The 16000-nt window shown below is 34.5% G+C and overlaps 2 protein-coding genes across 2 annotated transcripts; both read left to right on the top strand.

Annotated features, from left to right (window-relative positions):
* The first annotated feature begins 5168 nt into the window (after positions 1 to 5168).
* Positions 5169 to 9528, top strand: LOC123889390 (OVARIAN TUMOR DOMAIN-containing deubiquitinating enzyme 5). The gene is made up of 3 exons (XM_045938708.1): positions 5169 to 5218; positions 5692 to 5808; positions 8455 to 9528. Exons 2-3 carry the CDS (start codon positions 5702 to 5704, stop codon positions 9320 to 9322), a joined length of 975 nt encoding a protein of 324 aa, XP_045794664.1. The 5' UTR covers positions 5169 to 5218; positions 5692 to 5701; the 3' UTR covers positions 9323 to 9528.
* Positions 9529 to 13321: 3793 nt separating this feature from the next.
* LOC123890808 (monothiol glutaredoxin-S6-like) lies at positions 13322 to 13911 on the top strand. Its single transcript, XM_045940508.1, has one exon. The coding sequence runs from the start codon at positions 13409 to 13411 to the stop codon at positions 13715 to 13717; it is 309 nt and encodes a 102-aa protein (XP_045796464.1). The 5' UTR covers positions 13322 to 13408; the 3' UTR covers positions 13718 to 13911.
* Positions 13912 to 16000: the final 2089 nt, after the last annotated feature.

Raw genomic sequence — 16000 nt, 5'->3', positions numbered from 1 at the left:
GATTTCTTGATTAAGGTATGTCTTAGGAACAATATATAAGATCAGAAGTAGAGAATCAAAGGTCTCTATAAGTATAGTATAGTGTTTTCACATGTCCTATAAGTAGAGAATCAAATTGTTGTGACATTAGTGTGTGCTCTATTTCCTGTATTTTCTATTCAGGGTGTAGGTAGTGTTTTTGTCCGTGGCAGGTGGGGGTGGTGGTTTGTTGTTCTGTTTAGGCGCTCAAGCTGTTCTTTATTTGCCTTTCCTTTTGGTCCTACCTGATGGTGTTGTGTTTTTTTTCTTTCTGTTTGTTTGTAGTCTCAGTCTGTGTTGTTAAAAGGGCCTATTGTTCTAGGAGGGCTTTTTCATAATTTTGTTTGTTTCGGACGAGAGTTCCGTTCCTGCATTTTTATGTAGGTCTTGTATCTTTACTCTCCAATGTCTAATCCTTGTACATATAGATGAGTTACTTTAATAATTTTTTGATGTTTAAAAAAAGGTTTATTGAATTAGTTAGTAATAGAAAAGGAAGACTCATTTAGTTAATGAGATTTGAGTAAATACCAATATAAAACAAATAAAAAAATTTGAGTAAATACCCAATTTATTGTTGGGATTTTTTTTTCAATTAATTTGAATATTTGCGGCGGTTTAAAACCGCCGCTAAAATATCAACTTAAAAATTTCATTAAAAAACTACCGCTAAACATACAAAAGCGCCGCAAATTCCGTACCGTCAGTTATTCCGGCGGTTTACAAAACCGCTGCTAAATGACCTAGCGACGCCGTATGCTGCGACGCTTGATAAACCGCCGCAAAGAGAAAAAGCGGCGGTTCAAAACCGCCGCTGATTGCCAAAATCAGCTGCCGCAGCTTTCCCTTTTCCTTTTAGTGTAACCCGAACGATTTTCCAATTGCTTGATTAATATTCCAATTGATTGTTCTTGGAGTAACAATTTTTAAATTGAACGCAGTCCAACAACAATCGTATGACTGTTTGATGGCAATTGGTTTGTTTAATGTTAGTAAAATTATCAAAGGTATCATTATCGATACATTTGTTTGATTTTTTTTTTATGAACATTTGTATAAAAATCGTGTGAAAAATTATGGTTGTGCAAAAATTTCGATTAATTTTTTTTATAATAAGAAATCAGAATTCATTATAGTCAATAAAGTAATTGAAATCCTAAAAATCTCGGTCATAAATCCATCGAAATCCAAATTAGAAAATTCTGATTGTAAAAAGTTTTTTAAAAAAGTCTAAAAAGTCAACACAATCATCCAAAATCCGTCAAATCTTCAGGATTTCTTTTTGCTAAAATTGTCTATTAAAATCTCAATTGAATACACAATTTATTTTTATTTTTTTGTTGGTAAGGGTTTAAGTTGGAGTTCAAGTTCAATTAAAAATTATTTCAACCGGACATCAAATCAAATTCATGTAAAATTCAAACGATTAAATTAAAGTAAACTTAAATCTTAGGTTAAGAATAAATAAATAATATTTCTAATAAAAAGCGTAAAGGGAAAATGTAAATAAGTGATAATTTTTTTTTTGACTAGGTGATAAAATATTATCACGCTATTTTTTTAATATTTGTGAGCTTTTTTTTTTCTAGATATTTTTTAGCTTTTGTAAATATCTGCGAGTTACCGGTCCATTGTGAGAAAAATACAGTTTGGAAAATGCATTAAGTTGACCGAATAGGAGTCCGTTTGGATTTATCTTATTTTTAAGCTTATGAAAATAGCTTATGCAAATAAATAAAATTTTATCAAATAATAAATAAAATTTTATGTTGCAAATAAATAAAGTTTTCACTATCAACAATTGTATCTTTATAAGTAATTTTCTCATAAACTACCTTGAAAAACTTATAATAATGCATAAAATATTATTTATTTGCATAAGTTATTTCACATAAACTTAAAAGTAAGTTGATTCAAACAGGCCCTAAATAGATTTATCAGATGATTAACTATATCAATCTCAGCCATGCTCACGGTGGTATTATAATTGGAGATTCTGCTACACCTTAACATGAGAAGAAAATTATAGACCTTGAGATGGACAATGATGGTACAAAAATTGAAGGATAGTTTTGTGGAAGAAACAGTTGATCTAACATATTATTAAATTAGTTAAAAATTGTATATCATTAAACTAACCACTTTTTGTTTTGTTTTTGTTTGTTTTTACGTAAAATGGTTAGAGTCAAAGTATATAGTACTACTCATATTAATATATATATATATATATATATATATATATATATATATATATATATATATGAAACAATATTTTAATATTATTTATTTATAGAAAATGTTAATTAGTATTCCTGGACACTAGTTAAGAAAATTAAAGATAGTAAAAGTATCTTGAACTTTGTGTAGTGAACATTTCAAAAATATGGAGAATGATACTTTCAATATTAAATCTACCTAGCTACTAGTTTTGATATAGTTGTGAGGTATTTGGGCAGATGCTAGATGTTGTAGGCTCATGCTATATGTTGTAGGCTCAATCATCAGCTCCTTTGCAAAAAAAAAAAAAAAACTTACTTTTTTTGTTTGTTTAACTAGTAACACTGGTTAGCATGACCATGGGCGGATCCACCCTATGTTGAGGGTGTGCACTTGCACCCACTGAATTTGTAAAATCTCCACATATAAGTATAGTTTTTCACATGTTGACCACCCTCACATTTTCACTTTGCACCTCTCTCACCCACTCTTGTCTCTCACGTATGTTGGCCAATAGCTACTTGTTGTTCTCATACAAATTGCCTCTACTATATTGTTTTTCTTTAAATAATACTTTATTCGATCACTAGTAAATGCACTTTTGATCCCCCTTATTTTGATATTTTGAAATTTTTGGTCCAATTTCTACAACTAAAACTAGTAATAGACCCGTGCTATCGCACGGGTCGTAACGTTACGCTGCATTTTTTTTCAGTTCGACTTTTCATAAGTCGACATATGTAAATTAACATTAATATAACTTAATTAGAAATGAAACATGTAAAATCAAACATCAAACATCAAAGTAACTGAATTACAATTTCTTGTCAATGTCTATTACAATTTGAAGGAAAACTTGAAACAAAAAATTAAACATTTAGGTAGGTTACATATGGATCTCACATATATGTATCCAATTAGGTTGTAACCTTAAAAACTTTGCCAACATTTGGATAAACATGTTTGAATTCAATTCGAAGCCTATCACCGAATTGTATTCCATTGTCAAAGCAAAAGTTTTTCCATCCTCCAACAATCTGGACATTTTCAGAAGGATTGGTTGGATACCTTAAATGTACCTTTGAACTGTTTGTTCCTGGTACTTCAAGAATTAGGGTTTGCAAATTTAAATCACGAACATAAGTTGAGAATTCGTTGGGCAAAGTCTATAAAACAAAATTTGAAGAATTAAACCAATATAAATAATAGATAATAAATATCATAGACATTTAAAAAAACTAAGTTCAGATGTGAAAAATGAAATGAAAAGATAAAAACTTACAATTTGTGTTTTGCTGAAATGGTTGAAATGGTTAAGAGTGAATTCAAAGGTATGCACATCGGGAATTTCATGATCTGCAAATCCCAATGGAATAAAACTGACTGCGTAAGTGTTAGGTGCATTTTGAACACCAGCATCTGTGTTGTTATGTCTGGAATTTTCCAATCTATCATAATAATCTTCACCATATTTGTCAAGGAATTCAGCGTAATCCGGATCAATTTCTTCATAATTTTCACGGTTAAATTGTCTAAAAGAAAGAAAACAAATAAAATCAAAATTGCGTAGGACAAATAGTTTGCACCCCCTGACTCAGGGTCTTGGATCCGCCACTGAGCATGACCCTTTATTATAGAGTCTGTTTGGTTCAATCAAAGCGAGGGGAGGGAGAAAGATTTTAATGAAGGGGAGGGGAGCGAAGGCGAGGGGAGGGAAGATCTTTTAATAATTTATATGTTTGGTTCAAACTAGGGGAGGGAAGGGGAAACAAGGGATTTTAAATACAAATATGTTTGGTTCATGAGGAAAGGAGAAAGATGATAAAACTAAATTACTCTATTATCCTTATTATCTTACGAGAGTCTCATAATTTTAAAATTATTCATTTTACAAATAATTAAATATACAAAATTTTCAGTAGACAAAAATTCCACAAATCAAGTCTTCCTGTTGTTAATAACTTTTTGATTTTGATGATCGATTTAATCTAAAAATAATTTATAAAATTAAACTCTACACAAAATTTAAAATAATTTTTTAATATAACAAAACAAAGTTAAAAAAAGTACTGTTAATGTTAAATAAAATGAACAGGTACGAGCAAGAAACAAAAAAATATATCATATGAAAAAATGTTTAATCAACTTAACAACAAGATTGTATTGAGATCTTTATAAATAAAATTTGTATGGAAATGCAGTATATAGATATGGGCATGGCAATGAAGCAGTTCAATGTAACAAAAAATCCTGTCAAAAAAAAAAGTATCAAAAACTTTGAAAAAAAAATAGCAAGTCAGCAACATAAAAAAACGCAGATAAGGATTATTTTGGTATTTTAAAATAAATATGAGGATAATTGTGTCAATATACTTAAAATTGTAATAATATAACTTGTCTTCCCTCCCTCTCCCCTCCCTTCTAAAAATTGAACCAAACACATTTTACACATTGAGGGGCGCGCGAGAAGGACGGATGCGCGAAAAGAAATTCTTAAAAAGATAGAAAATTTCTCATCCCACCTACCCACTTTCTCACCACACCCTGAAAATTCCATTTTTGCCCTTGGTCAAAAAATTCGGAACGCGTTTTCCGAATTTTTTTTGCCTTTAAAAACAACTTCGGAATGTGTTTTCCGAATTTTTTCCAAATTTGAACTAAAAAAATTCGGAAAACGCGTTCCGAATTTTTTGACCAAGGGCAAAAATGGAATTTCCAGGGGTGTGGTGAGAAAGTGGGTAGTGGGATGAGAAATTTTCAAAAAGATAAGCCCTTTACATGTAAAAAAAAAGACAAGCCCAATAAGCCCATCATCATTCAGTGCAAACAGAAAAAGAAAAAAAAAACACATTTTAACAATTTAAACCCTAAGACAAACAAAACTCAGCAGCTCCATCAATTTGGAGTCGCATTGAACTCAAGTTGCCGGATAACGCCGGCGGACTTGGTCGTCGGTAGCCAGACACAGCGAGAAACTCGTCAGGTTTTTTTTTCTTTCTTCTTCCTCTTCTTACTTTTTTTTTTTTTTTTACAATTTTTTCTGATGCAATATCAGCGCGATTTGCGGCGGCGATAACCTCCGCTGCAATATGCGTCCTGAGAACTCCGTCGGAGCAGAGCTCCCATCCTGTCTGATATTTCACGATTGCGCGATATAGCGCAGCGATTCACAACATAGCTTTGCTTTCTGGCTATTTATAGCAATTGATTCGCCCATTACACGAATATGTTGTTAGTTAGTGAATATTCCCAAGTATGTCGCAAATTTTGTAGCTTGAAAATCTGATTACATAAAGTTAAACATTTGGATTATTAGACTAAAGTTAACAAATTGTGTTTTCAGGATCCTTTTGGTGTTATTAGATGCTCTTATTATTAATCCATAAATCATAACCTTAATTATTTGTTTCAAATTTTGTAACTTTTATGATTTGTTTACTTATTTATTTATTTTAGGGTTGTTTCAATGGAGGATACCCAAAAAATTGAGGAGGTACAAGAAGAAGAAGTGATTTCAAACAAAGCATCTGAAAAGAAGGAAGAAACTCGTGATGATATTCTTGCACGACACAGGTGACTTGCTCTCTATAAAACTATCAGTAAAATATTTTACTGTTTTTCTGGAATGTATTTATCTTGCATGCACTCTCGAAGACATAGGTTCCGAGAATCTCGCATTAGAAATAGGCTTTCTGTTTTCTAATATTTGGAGTATTGAGTTGTTCCTTTAGTTTATTTATATAAAAGAAGTTTTGTGGTAGATTCGTAGTCAGAAAACAGCACTATCATGTAACAGTGGTGTCACTAAGACATGAATGCAGTTAGAGCATAGGAGAGCAGGTAGGATGTGATTTTATTAGATTAGTGAAGATGAATACTTGCCATGTATTGAAATTTGAAAGCATTCTTTGATTCCATGTGCCATGTTTGTTATGGATTCGTTCTGTTGATTGAATATATAGGGACTCTTTTCTTATTAATTTCTTTATATGGTTGCCATTAGTTCAATTGGATGCTTTGGGGAGGTGGGAGAGCAGTCGTGTACTTATATGGATAGATAGTATCTAGTTTCCATCTAGGAGTTCCTGGGGGACATAACCCCCATCTTTAAAACCTTGCTCTGCGTATTTATATGGAGACCCTCTACCATAGAATAACTTTTCAAAGGTTTCTGTCACTATATATAAGATGTCTTTCATGGATTTTGTCATTCACTCGGGTGTTTTGCTCAATTGTTTTGAGCCAGTACTCATAGAGTTCTTTTAAATGGTTGGATTTGTTGCCATGTGATAGGACTGAACCAAATAGAAGTGGATAACAAGGAGAGAGAAGAACAAAAATACTGTTTTTTTGCATTAAAAATGAAAGAATCCTTCTGGTATTTGAGACTTGAAACTCTCTTAGTCCCACAATACTTTCGATGGCGACTACGTCCCTCTTCTATCCTATTTATTCTATCTCACTCACCTACTATCCATGTTAGTTACAAGCCACACTAGTCAGTTACTGACTCACCCAGAGGTTTAACTCTCTGTTTCTCACTTATTTCTTCATAGTGTGTTGTTGCTTATCACAATGTGACGAAGAGGTCATGTTAGAATGTGTTGTTGCTTATCGCAACGTGAAGAAGAGGTCACATGTTAGAATCGTGGAATCGGCACTAGGCTATTTAGAATCATGGTCTGATCCTTTGCTGGATATCTCCATGGTGGAAGCTTTTTATTGTAGCACTAGGTTGCCCTTTTTATTGTGTCCTTCTCAAATCTGTTTCTTTTTTAACATACTGAACTTGCTGAACCTTTCTCGTGTCACTTAAAAAAATAATGCGTTGAGTGATACAATTTCTATTTTTGCTAGGATCTTCCTCTAAATTTTTTAATAGTTTTAAGTATGATTTCAATTGCATTATTGATCTGTTTTAATTTAAAATAAAACTATAAAAAGCTTTCATTGATTCATTCAAATTGATGGATACCCCCGCCTTTTCCCTTAGCACACTCTTTCCACATTACTTCTGCAATAGGCAGGTAGTTTAAGTCTCTAGATATGAGGTATCATAATGATGTTAACTTGCTTATAACATCCTTTTTGTGTGAAACTCGGGTATGCTCAACTAGACTTATATAGCCACATGGAACCATCAATTTAAGGATGATTGAAGCATTTCACAACATATGGGTTATTTTCCCCAGACAAAAGGACTGTGATTCAATGTTTTCTATAAAACCTAAAAAGCAACAGCTGAATGATAATGTTCCTGGCCCACTTAATATTGACATTACAGTTGTGCATTCAACTTCACAGCTGCATCTAACATTTTTAATGTGGACCCTTCTGCAAAGGAGATGAATGATGTTGTCCTGAGTCTCAACCCCACAATTCCTAGCATGAATGAAGTCATGAAACAGAAAGCATGAAGAAAACCATCATTGAAATTTGCAATGAACTTAACATGCAAATGGAGTTAATAAACCCAGCTCTAATGAGATGAAAGCTAGCTTTACTAATCACTAAGTTGAATCCAACTCCAACATGGGGAACCCCAGCCCTATGATTCTTCACTTTTTAGTAATTTTGGAACTTATTCTATGTCAACTTGTCCATTGATTTTGAACTTGGTATGCTCTTTTTGTGTGCCAAGTTGTAAACCTATTGTGTTTTTTTTTTTTGAAGTTGTGCATCAATTTTGAATTTTAATGCTAGGTCTGGTATGGGGAACACATCTTGTTTAATTTATTGATTGTTTATGAAAAATATGTTATGTAGTGTTTGGTTCAAAGGAGAGAGGAGAAATAACCCTTTCCTTGTTTGGTTCACAAGGGGTGGGTGTTTTAAATTAAACTTATTTACTTTTTATTTAGTGTATTTAAAATATTTAAACCCGTGTTCTCTCCCCACAAAATATCCCTGCTATTGGAGACGAGTCAAAATGAGTGAGAAAAGATTTTGCTCCCTTCCATTCATCTTCCCCTCTTCTCTATTTCCTCCAACCAAAAGTATGTTAATTTAATTTATTAGTTCCGTACATAATATTTAAATTTAGTTATTGTCGTTTGCTTTGTTTTGAATTAAGTAAACCCTGGCGACTTTATGGGTTGAATTCATGGAGATTCCATGAGCTTACATAGACTTCTCAATTTGACAACCATGCGCTACTGAAGTCCTTTGGTTCTTATGGTTCTCATGCAATTCATATTTGTCCACAATGACTGTTTTCAGGAATGAGATATCACAACTGCAGAAAAAAGAAGTTGAAATGAAAAAGCAAGCAGCTAGAGGTAGCAAGGCTGAGCAAAAAGCTAAGAAAAAGCAAGTGGAGGAAGAGGTTACTCAACTTTCTGCTAAGCTCAAGGAGAAACAGGCCAAAGAGCTGTCTGCATTAGGCTATAGCAGTGGTAGCGGAAATGAAAAGAGCAATTTGGACAATTTGGTGAAGGCCATAGCTGGAGTATCTGTTAGTACTCAACCTGAGAATACAAAGGTCAGCAAAGCCAAGCAGAGACGTGACAAAAGAGCTCAACAAGAAGCAGAAAGGGAACAGAGAATTCAAGCAGAGCAGAATGACATTATTAGTGATCGCATGGTTGAAAATGAGAAACTGGAAAAGAAGTTGAAGCCTCTTGGTTTGACTGTTCGTGAAATAAAGCCTGACGGGCATTGCCTTTACAGAGCTGTTGAGCATCAGTTGGCTCACCTCTCTGGGCTCAAATCTCCATATACATACCAAGAACTTCGACAAATGACAGCTGCTTACATGAGAAAGAACACATCTGATTTCCTCCCATTTTGTCTGTCAGAGAATTTGATTGAAGGCGATTCCGATGAATCAATTGCTCAGAAGTTTGAAAATTATTGCAAAGAAGTAGAGTCCACAGCAATATGGGGAGGACAACTAGAGCTTGGTGCCTTAACTCACTGCCTGAAGAAGCACATTATGATATATTCAGGATCCTTCCCTGATGTGGAGATGGGGAAGGAGTATAAATCAGCTGATGGTATTGGCTCTTCTGGTTCCAGTATCATGCTTTCTTACCACAGGCATGCTTTTGGGCTTGGTGAGCATTATAATTCTGTAGTCCCAATATGATCAAATGGGACATAATATATCACAGGGATGCTTATTATGTCCCTCGTAGCATTTTAATTTACAGCCAGGCGTATGGCTGAAGGTTAATTGAAAACTTAGTTGTGATTTGGATGTGCCTATAGTTGTACATTTCTTAACTGTAATTGATAATTTATGGATAATGGATTATATCAATGATTATGTATCACATGCTCTTTTGACATCAATTACTTTTGACAGTTTTGAGCTTTTTTGGCAAATCTTCATATTGATCTAACTTAAAAATATCCAACTTTAAAAAATGGATACATTGCCAAACATTTTCTTGACACATTGAGTTGAGAGATATCATATGTGGATTCACCAAAGTGCAAAGATTACTGCGATATCCTTTGAAGCTATTACCACGAATCAAAAACTAATCAATGAGTGGCCTATTTGATCATACAAAGGTGGGATTGAAAATAAAGCTTATCCAATTAAAACGATACATATGGCTGTTGTGCAATTTGCAAGGACATTCGTTCATGACTTTTAGCATTTTTTTTTCACAAATATCATCTAGCCTATGTTTTCCACGTGGAGTAAAAATGAAAAGAAAACACAAATTGTACAAATATTCCACTTACAGAATTGATAATTATGTGACATTTACATGCACATTTTCAATGGTGATCAATGTAAATGATTTTTCTGATAAGACTTTGTGATTAATTGGGGCATATTGGATAACAAAATCTTACATATGTTAAGAAGAAGACATTCCATCAGGGGAATATAATAAGCTCTGCTTTGCATCTAGGAGATTAGGATTAAAGTTGAAACATATATAACATATCGTTGTCGAAATATAATATGTAGGTTTCTTGATTTGTATGCTGAAAACCGACTACGTTTACTTTATTAGTGTCATAGTCACGCATGTGAGGCTTGTCCATATATATAACTATTATAGAAAATTCTTATTCCCTTTCTATCTTAATTATTTTAATTCTCTATCTTTACCACTTTCACCATATAATATATTCTTCGTATCAAATCATTACTTGCCTAGTGTCCCAACAACTAGCATGCAACTTATTGTTGATGTTGTGACTTGTGAGTGAGTAAGGATAAGAATAGAGGTGTTATGTTTATGTTGCGGGAATAACTCTTCAATCAAACAAAAAAATATCTACTATTTGTAATCAAGGAACCAAAATTATAACATGCCAAACACATAATGCTGCTACTTGTTTGTTACTGATCGTTAATTATAACAAACTTGAGAGTTTGTTTAGTCAAGGAGGTGCATTCTCGGTCTACCATCAAGCCGAAACAGATTCTGATACCATTTGTTTGAGAGACCAAGAGAGTGACATGAACAACAACGAGCTAATGATCCAAGACCTAATATGACCGGGACACCACATATTAAACATATTTTTAGGCTAATTATATATCTCATCCAATTTGAGACTCTTAACACACCCATCTCACTTAATGCCAAACATTTGATGTGTGACCCGAATGGCTCGATAGTGGTAACTTGGTAGTAGGTGATCCTATGGATCTTAGATAGACTCTGCTACAATCTTAAATGGTTTGGTCTAACTCAATCCTTACAAACCTAGCTCGTAACTTGAGGAATATCTACCACTATTTTCAGGCCATATCTTATACAATGTGGTATTCTTAACAAAGTGATCTACTAAGATAACTAGATTTTGTTTTGTTGAAATTTGGGGAGTTTAGGTGAAATAATAGGAGAAAATAATAAGGAACAATAAAATATTATTGATGATGATGGCAATAACCCTAATTACAATATTTACATTATTTACCTTACTATTTACATGAATAAAATAGTATGACTACCTTGGTATTTATAACCAAGTGAATAAACTTAAATCTAAACTAAATCCCTTTATTATAGGGCTAAGAATAAACAAACCAAATCATAGAGATATTTTCTCAACAAATAATATAATATTTTCTATATTCTAACACTCCCCCTCAAGCTAAAGCTTACTAAGCTTTAAGCTTGTTACAAAATTAACCCTAAACATAAATTAAATCCATTGATAGCAAGCCATAAAGAGCAGCAATCAAAGAAGTAGTAAAGCAGCGACCGAAGAGATGAATCCATATCAAATTAAGTAAAAATGTTCGCAGATTAAAGTATTACAAACGGGGTATGCCCGCGGATTAACGTATCACAAACGGGGTATGCCCGCGGATTAAGGGAAAACAAACGGGGTATGCCCGCTGATTAAGGTATCACAAACGGGGTATGCCCGCAGATTAAGGGATCACAAACGGGGTATGCCCGCGGATTAAGGGATAACAAACGGGGTATGCCCGCAAATTAAGGGATCACAAACGGGGTATGCCCGCGGATTAATGGAAAACAAACGGGGTATGCCCGCTGATTAAGGTATCACAAACGGGGTATGCCCGCGGATTAAGGTATCACAAACGGGGTATGCCCGCGGATTAAGGGATAACAAACGGGGTATGCCCGCAAATTAAAGAATCACAAACGGGTAACAAAATAAAAAGAAATTTCAATGACGGCTAGAGTTTATATGAAAAAAAGGTTAAGTAAAGCATATATGAACAAAAAGGTAAGTAAAACGAAGAATAATCGAGAGTTAAATCTCGGGGAAAATTGCAGCGGAATTATGTTTCAAGGTGGATACCATGGCTCTGATACCATGTTGAAATTTGAGGTATTTAAGTGAAAGAATAGGAGAAAATAACAAGGAACAATGAATATTATTGATACTTGTCAATAACCCTAATTACAATATTTACATTACTATTTACATGAATAAAATAGTATGACTACCTTGGTATTTATAACCAAGTGAATGAACTTAAATCTAAACTAAATCCCTTTATTATAGGGCTAAGAATAAACAAACCAAATCATAGAGATATTTTCTCAACAAATAATATAATATTTTCTATATTCTAACATGTTTTATGCCCAAAATTTTGAAAGATGCGACAGAAATAGTACTCTTTACAAAATGGAGTTGAAGAACTTTTAGACCTGTTGCATAGTTCTGTTACTTGTGTAATTTGAATGTGGATATAATATAAGCATATAACAATCAAGCGCAAAGGATATATGTTGTTTAGTGAACAAGAATGTATATTTATCAGCTTTTCAAGGTTATATTATATGTCTGGTAGAAACATCTTCCTGCATGGTCATAATGTAGAGGGTGCTGATTACTTGGCGTCTGTTTGAGAGGAAGATTTTGGAGGAGGGTCTTAGAGTGATTAATCTAATATATACTTGGTATATAGACGAAATGGAAAAGTCATTATAAACTCACACACATGAGTGAAGGAGCCGGAGTTCGAACCTCGGTCATGACGTCCGACCTAACTGGTTTCTGATCATCAGACGAGATGGCCTGAATATATGTAGAGGCAATCTTCACCTTAAAAGCCGGTTTTAAAACGTGCACCGTACGATTTTGATGGGATGGTCTAAATTACTGCCTGCTAAATTGCATCGGTGGGTGGAATCCAAATTATGCACACCTATTTTTACACATTCTTTTTTTATTAGTTTAAATCTATGTGACCGACATCAATTTTGATGTGAAAACTGATCCCTTTCCAACTGAAATTGAAGCTAACAAGTCCAAAATCCTAACATACATATCTTATAAAAAGGTTCTATGATCTGTGTGAAAGAGAGATTACAATATGTGAATGTGACCTTAGAAGACTACTAGTGGATTAAATATCCTGTTAATATCACACTATTATGATATGAAAAAAATATATGGATTTAGCAAAGAAGAAAAATAATATGCTAAACATGAATGTTATTCTTGAAGATATATTGTTTTGGATAAATTGAATTTATTAGATTGAACTTAACCAACTTGTGTTACCAGTACAGTGCAAAAGTACATTATCAAGAATCATCTTAATTCGCTTCTACCATATATACTTATATTCTTTTATTATGTGACACATGTTGGAAGCAAAATTTCAACCCCTACCACACCACATTGAAAATCATAAGCTTATAAATAACACTTCAAAGAAGCTTAATTTTCAACACACAAAATCATAACAACTTTGTATTGAATTCCATTGATCATGTCAACAATCACAAGTTTGGTTGGTGAAAAGCCAGTAGTGATATTCAGCAAGAGTACATGTTGCTTAAGTCACTCAGTAACATCACTGATACGTAGCTTTGGCGCAAACCCGATTGTTTATGATCTTGATAAAATCGAAAATGGATCGCAGATTGAGAGTGAATTGCTTCAAATGGGGATTAAACCAAGTGTACCTGCTGTTTTCATTGGACAACAATTCAGAGGTGGTTCTAAGAAAATTATGAGTCTTCATGTTAGGAATGAATTGGTGCCAATGTTGAAGGATGCTGGTGCTATATGGATTTGAAACAGAGCCATAGTCACTCACATTAATATCATGAATAAGATGACTTTATATTATTATAGTCATATTGCTCTGTTAGTTAATTAAGCATAATTTTGTAGTAATCATGCTTAGTTATATATAAGATAGTATAACTTTTATGCTTAGTTACTATTGAAATGGCATAAACAACTGTGATGTTTCTATTGAATTGAATAATTCTGTGTACAATGACAAGCAATTTATATCTGTACAATGAGACAATCAATGGACCTATTTAAGGTAGTAAATCAATCTAAGGCTAAACAAAAGCACTGACTCTGAACAAAGGAAATCAATAATTGATACTAACAATCTTTCTAAATAAATGTTAAGTAACAACTCATGCCAACTAATATGAAACAAAATATTCCGTTTCATTACTCCCCCTCAAGTTGGAGGTCGAGGGTTGTGAGATCCTAACTTGATAGATAACTCCCAGAATTGCTTAGTCCCTAAAGATTTTGTGAAGATGTCCGCTTGTTGCGATCTGGTTGGTACGTGAACAGTAGATATAATTCCCTTGCTGACGAATTCTCTAATAAAATGACAATCCACTTCAATATGCTTCGTCCTTTCGTGAAAGACCGGGTTGGAAGCTAAATGAATAGCAGCTTGATTGTCGCAATGTAGAACTGTAGGAGAATCAAATTCCACTTGCAAATGCGCGAGCAATCTTCGCAGCCATATGATTTCACTTGTGGCGTGCGCCATTGCTCTGTACTCCGCCTCACTGGAGGATCTCGACACAGTAGTCTGTTTTTTGGTTTTCCATGATATTGGAGCTGCCCCCAACTTCATTAGGTAGCCCGATATTGACCTCCTGGTTAGTGGGCATGATGCATAATCCGAATCACAATATGCAACTAGCTTGAGATCATTGTCTTTGGGGATGATAATGCCCTGCCCTGGTGCAGACTTTAAGTATCTCAAGACAAGCATTGCTGCGTCCCAATGCCCTCGGTGAGGTTCCTGCATGAACTGGCTGAGAATATGCACCGAGTATGCCAACTCTGGCCTAGTGATCGTGAGATAAATGAGTCGGCCCACCAATCTGCGGTATTGTGAAGGATCCTCATATAAAGGACTTGAATCCAATGCCAATTTATGATTTGGTGCAATCGGCAAAGATGCAGGTTTGCAAGCTAGCATCCCACATTCGCTTAGGATGTCCAAGGTATACTTTCTTTGACACACGAACAATCCGGAGGGACCACGAACCAGTTCTAGACCGAGGAAGTACTTCAGCCCTCCCAAGTCTTTCATGTGAAAACACTCGCTGAGATAATGTTTGAATTTTGCACATGATTTTGCATCATTCCCAGTCACAATAAGATCATCAACATAAATAAGCACAGCTATGAAAACATATTCACACGAGTATGTAAACAGGCTATGGTCAGCTTCACATTCCTGGAAACCATACCTCACTAGTGCTTGAGACAACTTTGAGTACCAATTGCGCGAGGCCTGCCTAAGACCATATAGTGACTTTCTCAAGCGACATACCATGCCATCATTGGGAGCATTGTAACCTGGTGGTACTTCCATATAAACCTCCTCATCTAACTCTCCGTGTAGGAATGCATTGCTTACATCCATTTGATGAAGTTCCCATCCTTTGGCCACTGCAACAGTAAGTAAACATCTTACGGTTGTCATCTTCGCAACTGGTGCAAAAGTCTCATTGAAGTCGTCTCCTTCAACTTGTGTGTACCCCTTCGCTACGAGTCGGGCTTTATGCTTCTCAACTTCACCGGATGACTTGTACTTAATCTTGTACACCCATTTGCAACCCACTGCCTTCTTTCCTTTCGGAAGTCTTGCCAACTCCCACGTTTTATTTTCTTCCAAGGCCTTGAGTTCTTGTGACATGGCATCTCTCCATTCTTGTGTTCGAGTTGCTTGCTTGTATGATTGTGGCTCCTCGATGCTTTCAATTGCTGCAAGGTAAACTTGATGTTTTTCTGAAAACTCATCATAATTTACATAATTTGATATAGGATATACCATACCTGAAGAAGTTGACGAGTTTGGCAATGTACATGTGCGGGTTTTCTCTGCCGAATAGCAATGATAGTCATTCAAACGTATAGGTGGATTTCTGATCCTTGGCCCCAAGTCTATGATTGTCGTGGGCTCACTTTCCCTTTCGTTATAAGATTCTTCGACAACCTCAAACACATCAGAATTTGCTTCCACAACTTGTTGATCTTTTGCTGGTTGAGTGGTAACATCAATTTGGTTTTGCTGCCTATCTTGGGTAGG

This window comes from Trifolium pratense, linkage group LG6 (assembly GCF_020283565.1).
Source record: "Trifolium pratense cultivar HEN17-A07 linkage group LG6, ARS_RC_1.1, whole genome shotgun sequence".
In the NCBI taxonomy this organism is placed as follows: domain Eukaryota; kingdom Viridiplantae; phylum Streptophyta; class Magnoliopsida; order Fabales; family Fabaceae; genus Trifolium; species Trifolium pratense.
This window is presented reverse-complemented; position numbering and strand designations above follow the sequence as displayed.